Source organism: Bison bison, unplaced genomic scaffold, assembly GCF_000754665.1.
Source record: "Bison bison bison isolate TAMUID 2011002044 unplaced genomic scaffold, Bison_UMD1.0 scf7180017864180, whole genome shotgun sequence".
Taxonomy (NCBI): domain Eukaryota; kingdom Metazoa; phylum Chordata; class Mammalia; order Artiodactyla; family Bovidae; genus Bison; species Bison bison.
This window is the reverse complement of record NW_011494752.1, coordinates 15,233,416-15,239,481: the sequence shown is the minus strand read 5'-3', so window position 1 is coordinate 15,239,481 and position 6,066 is coordinate 15,233,416. Positions and strand designations below refer to the sequence as shown.

The 6,066-nt window shown below is 49.0% G+C and overlaps 1 protein-coding gene across 6 annotated transcripts in view; it reads left to right on the top strand.

The window, feature by feature from the left end:
* Window positions 1-4,427, top strand: part of NDEL1 (nudE neurodevelopment protein 1-like 1) — a 51,281-nt gene extending 46,854 nt beyond the window's left edge. For 4 of the 6 annotated variants that reach the window (XR_825546.1, XR_825545.1, XR_825548.1 and 1 more), the window contains exon 10: window positions 4-3,143. Coding sequence is in view for 2 of the 6 variants with exons in the window: in XM_010843032.1 (XP_010841334.1) it covers window positions 3,152-3,245 (94 nt within the window). In the remaining 4 variants the exon portion in view is untranslated. The other 2 variants (XM_010843032.1, XM_010843033.1) reach the window with 1 other exon arrangement.
* Window positions 4,428-6,066: the final 1,639 nt, after the last annotated feature.

Here is a 6,066-nt window from a genome sequence, read left to right as displayed (position 1 = left end):
TTGGTTTGACTGTGTACATTATTATTAGTTCAGCTGTGCAAACAAAAACGAGCAAATGGTAGTGGTCCTGGGGCGGTTGTGAATGGGCTGATGTACTCCCGTACAGGGTGCTGTAGAGAGGACGCCAGCAGTCTGGGGTGGGGGTCAGGGTCACTGCCAGGCTCTGGGACCACATTTGACTGCCTCCATGGGCCTGGGGTGCTTCCTGTTACCCCGTGTCTTCTGTTTTCTCAGCACGGGTGATAGTGGATTCTTGCTGTGGGGGGCCTCTCCTCTGCTCGTGCTTGTGTTCCCCAGGAAAGTGGAGTGGTAGCTGGGGACATGTGTGTAAAATCTACCTTCCTTTTGAGGAACGTATGTTTCAGTCTGCAGGGCCTGGGCTGAGGACTGGAGCTGTGCTGGGCTTCCATTTCTCCTTCTAACTGGATGGACGGGTCTGGAGTTGGCCTGTCTGCTCTCCTGAACTAGCTGTAGCGCCTCTGTTCCTTTTCTCTCCTGCCCTCTCAGGTGAACTGTCCTTACTCTGGCAGATTTAGTCCCCAGGCTTTATCTATATTGTGTTAATTTTATTGTCCTTCTGACCAGCTTCTAAACCCTTCTTTTAGTTCTTCTGTTGCCATTTACAACTGACCTTCATTCCTTGTCTTAGCTGAGTTTTCTATTTTTCAGACTCTTAAACTAGATTTTTATGGTAAGATCATGAAATTTCATAGCTTTTGGAACCCTTTTTACATAGATGATTCCCAGATCTGTATCTCCATCCTTGCCCATTCTTTCTCTCTTTGGTCCTGTGTTGTCCACTGGGACATTTCCCTTCAGCTTTTTTACTGCTCCCTGAGACCAAATGTGGTGAGTATGGAGGTGTTTCTTCTCTCAGAAACCTTTCCTCATTGCACACTTTGAAGTTCCCTCAAGGGACTTCACCAGACTGAGAATTCTCCCTCTGGGTTCAGCTTCCTTCTGGTCTTTTAGTAACTTCTTGACTCAGAGAGGTCCTAGGGAGGACCCTGCTGGATTGTTGTTCTCTCTTCCACCCAACTTTCAAAGTCAGAATTCCCATTTCCAGCCACACAGGGAAGCTATTTAACTTAGTTTCTTGGTTTCTTTTCATATTTTGGATTGCACTGTGTATTTTTCCTATTAGAGCTGACCTGTATTGGGAGCACCAAGTTGGTTGCGCATGGAGCTTCTCGGACGTCCTTGGGTGGGAGGAGGCTGGGAAAGGATGCTGGCCTGGGTATGCGGAGACAGGTTGTGGGCCCAGGTCCCCAGTGACAGGCTCACGGGGTGAGCTTGGTGAACAGTGGACCTTCTGTTTTTATTTCCTTGGCAATATAACAGTGGGGATGAACTTGGCATTCTTTAAAGGTCCATTGTGCTTGAAAATGCAGAAAGCTCAGTTCTAAACCTACATGTGGAGCCATCCTCAAATTTGCTGCTTTTGCCTGCCCTGTGGAACAGGGGTCAGGTTCTTCTTGGTACCCAGCAGTGCTTCCTTCTGCCAAGTTTTGGGGGCTGTCTCTAGCCATGCCTGCTGCCATGCTCTGACAGGCTGGGAATCTGATGGTCAGTGTTCAGGGCTAAAGCTCTTTGTGAGGCCGTCTAGTTCTCCCTGAGGTTCTAGAAGAGGCAGGCATCGGGGCTCGGGGACCAGGCAGACAAATGACAGACAAATGGCTGCTTCTGCGAGCACAACAATGGCATATAGAGTCTCTGTCCCCAGAAAAGAGGGACAGGCACTTACTCTTGGGAGGATGGAGAGGGATGATTTCAAGTTTTCAAATGTGATGAAGCTCAAAGATCAGACCTCCCCAGCCCAAAAAGAAGAGAAAATTCTGAATGCATCGCTGAGGTGGGGAGAGAACCCTTGTCAGAGCCCCTCCTATTGCTCTTGCCCTGTGTGGGAGGCTTGATTTCCAATTGGAAATCTACACTCAGGTTAGTTTCTTCAGATGTGAACTGTTTCTTCAGAGTAGTCAAGGGTCATCAGTCCAGTCTCTTTGCATGCCTGTTTCTCCATGAGATTACCCTCACCTCCGCAGTGTATGAAACCGTCATCTTGGTGGTGAATGTGTGTCTGTGTTTTGTTTTGTTTAAGAGAATCTCTGTCCATGAGTCTATATATTCAACTCCCCGGGCCCCTCAGATGACTAGGCCAGTGCGGACAGTGGTGGGCACGTGTGGGGCAGTCGGCCCCTTGCAGTTGGCTGCATCTCCCAGGCTGTGAATGAGACCCATTTCCCTAGGAAGTTTTTCAGTATGGAAGGGCTGCAGTGGCTTCCTGAGAGGGGTTCCAGGCCTTGCACTCACTCCCTCACGCCTTCCTGCGGCTGCACTGCCAGGTGGCTGGGGCGGGGCAGGGTCCTGGCTGTGGGCACTTGTGTGGGTGGGGCTGGTGTCTCCTGAGCCTGCAGAGAAGCCTCCCCATCTGGCTTGCTTGCTGAACCATCTAAAAAAGTTATTTTTCTCCCCCTTATTTAAGATATTCATGTACATTGTAGGAGATTTGGAAAACAAAAAAAGTACAAAGTAGTAGATAAAATTTACCCACAACTCAGAGGGAAGAAAAGTAACTACTGTTAAATTTTCCTTTTATGATATATGTGAGTGTGTGTGTATGAGTGCCCGCATCCTCACACATTCTAGATTTAGCTCTGTGGATAGCAATGTCTAGCTATATAAGGGGTTATAGCCCAGAACGTATGCTGTTAATTTTTTTCTTCATATTGTTGAGCATATCCAGTTCGGTAACCTCCTGCTTTTTCCACCTAGCATTAATTGCATTTGGAATATTTTCCATGCTGTTAAGAACTCTGAAATGTATTTTTAAAGGCTGTGCAATATTTCACTGGTTGTACCCTTCTTCGCTGGTTCCCTACTGGTAGACATTTAACCTGCTCTGTTGGGAAGTGAGTCAGGGCTGCAGCCACCATGGCCAGTGTGATGAGATTGCCGGGAAGAGAGTCATCCCATTGCTGTGGGACTGTGGGGTGCTCAATGCTGTGCTCTCCTTTGGGCCATCAGGATTCTCCTTGGGGCCAGGAAGAGGAATAGTTGTAGAGAGCAGATGAATTATGCTGTGTGTCGAGTGATTTTAAATGACACTGTCTTTCTCTTCTCCTTCCCTTCTCCGCTCTGGTCACTCCCACAGGGCAGTAAACGGCTTTGACCCGGCTCCTCCTCCTCCTGGTCTGGGCTCCTCGCGCCCGTCATCAGCACCGGGTATGCTGCCGCTCAGTGTGTGAGTGCCCGGCCTCCAGCTGGGGGCTCCTGCCCCACTCCAAGCACCAGGACACCCACGCCTCACCCCTCGGTGCCTGGGCACAGCTCGTGCCCCTCCGCCCGCCTCCCCACGGCTGGCAGAGGGCAGGCTGCATGCAGTGGCGGCTGCTGGGCCCGGTCCGGCTCCAGGACTCTGCGCGATATCAATACTGGCTATTTTCTCTTCTCGCCGTAGTGCCGTTGGTTTCACATGATTGCACTTTTGTGGGTCACAAGGTGATACATGCGTGTATTACTCGGTCACTGGATGCAGAAGTACCCATTCATCACAGCATCTCCTAGCCCCGCCCTGCTGTACTGATAGGATTTAGTTGTGTTTAGGACATTGCAGATCTTCTAGAAGTTCTTCCCCAAATCAGGTCAACTTGTGGTCTCCTCCTGAGCTCCCAGCCAAGCGTCTCCAGTGCTGATGATCATGTGTTCCCCCCACCCCCCCCAGGTTGGGCCTGTGGCTGGTGAAGAGTCAGGAAGGCCACTGAACTAGGGAGCATTTTCTGCACCTTCTGGTTTTACTTTCTCAGTTACCATTCCATAGACTTGCCTCCCCAAGCAGCCACAAAGGCCCGTCTGAGATAGCAGGAGCTTTGGGGCCTGGGTGCTCTCAGGGCTGGGCCCTGCCGTCTCCTCCTCCACTGCCTCAGACTTGGGGGAGGGGGTGGCGGCCGCCCCCTTGGCAGCTCTCTGGTCCTTCAGTGAAATGACATCTTCAGAGCGCTTTTGTTTTGTCTCCGGAGGGCCTGTCCTGTTGTGTCAGGAAGGGTTGCGTGGCCTGATTCCAGGGGCCGGCTGGCGCCAGCTCCGGGGGGCAGACTGACCATAAGTGGTCCTCCCTGTGCATCCTTTGATTACTCTCATGCTGCATTTACTGTTTACATTTGTTTTATTGTACATAGGTTTGTAAACATTATCGCCTAAGATATTTGTATATAACTTGGGCTTTGTAGCTTTTATTTATTCAGAACTCATATGGCATGTTAAAGACTTAACAATGGTGTCCTACTCCGGGCAGCTGTATAGGGTCATCATGTGGTTAAAAAAAATACTTCCCCTCAAAAAAAATCTTTTAATGTGGAAACAATAAATTTCACAGAAAAAAAAAAAAAAGGATTGAGGTTGCTTTATTGGGTTTCTGCCATCCTGCGAGAGAACAGCTGGAGTGGCAAAGCCAGGTTCCAAGTTCATTTCTGTTCTGACACGGGGCACAGGATGGACAGCAGCCACAGAACCGGGCATAGAAAATTCTTGCGGCTTCATGATGTGTTTAATGTGCTGAGCAGATGTCTTCATGCTGATTTTTATCTTTCTTTTTTTTTAATTGAAGTATGGCCCAATTTTACACAAATTGCAGATATACAGTATTGTGGTTCATGGTTTTTAAAAGTTATATTCCATTAATAGTTACAGTAGAATACAGGCTGTATTCCCTGTGTTGTACAATACATCCTTGTGGCTAATTTATTCCTCAGGATGACTCTGGTTTCTGCTCTTAGCTGTGATTTCCGGGAGCAGCCTGAGAATGGCCCTGGCCCTGTGCGGACCTCTGGCAGGAAGGGCCTGGACTTTGGAGACGACTTGCTAAGTCCTGGAGTAACTGCAGTGGGTCCAGGAGACTGGTCCTCTTGTTGGACTGCCTTTCACAAAACGTGCTGGTATTCTGGGATCAGAGGTTACTTGGGTCTGGGCTTCTCTCCTCATCCCTTGATAGAACTTGAGGAACAAGCAAACTCGGGGGGTCTGTATGACTGTGTCAGATTCTGAGCTCCGCTTATAACAAAGAGCATAAACAGAATCGTTTTTGTCATTTAAAAACTATATGTAAATGAAAACTAAGTGATTCCGGTTTCTAAGTGAATAAACATTGAGGTGTAGGATACATTAAAATATTTTTCTTCTGTCTGTCAGTTCGCCGGCAGGAATAGCTTCTCTGAGTTCCTGGAGATTTTGTCATAAGCTGACCCACAAGAGATGCTCGCTCGTGTGTGTGTGTGTGTGTGTCCGTGCGTGCGTGTGTGCTCTGCCCAGCCCTGCTGGCTGAGTTGAGAACTCCAAGCCTCTCACCGACAGGCAGTCTCCCAGCCTCTCTCCCGGCCATCATGGAAGGGCTGGATGAGGTCAGAGGTGTCAGACTTCTGTCTCTATGCAGGAGCCCCAGATCTAAAGCACGACACACAGAGCTGCTCTAGTTAAAGCGAAGATGAGTTCTGGAGCTTGAATCCTTGTCCCTGGCTCCCCAGCGATGTCTTGGTTCCTCCCCAGCTGTGGACTCCTGGGATCATCTCACCAGACGGCTGTCAGCTGTTACTCAGGCAACGGCTGGGAGTGGGGCCTGTGTGTTGTTCTCTGATGTCACCACTTTTGCTTTGGGTCCAGGAGAGCACAGGCCAGGTCCGTGAAAGCATGGTGGAGTAGGCTGCCTGGCTCACCTTGTGGGGGTGGAGTGGGAACTCCCTTGAAGTTCTGGTTTTGTTACAACTGCAGCACCATTGGCATATGACCCCCTGAGGAAGCTGCTTGATTCCCTGGGCTTCTTTCAGCTTTCCAGGTCTTCCTCCATTTACAGTCGGACAATGTTCTGATAAATCCATTCATTGTAAATTGAAAATGCATTTACTACATCTAACCCCCTGACCATCACAGCTTAGCCCTGTCTACCTTAAACATGCTCAGAACATTTGAATTAGCCTACAATTGGGCAAAATCATCTAATACAAAGCCTGATAATAAAGTGTTGACTGTCGTATAATTGATTGAATACTGTACTGAAAGTGAAAAATGGAACGGTCA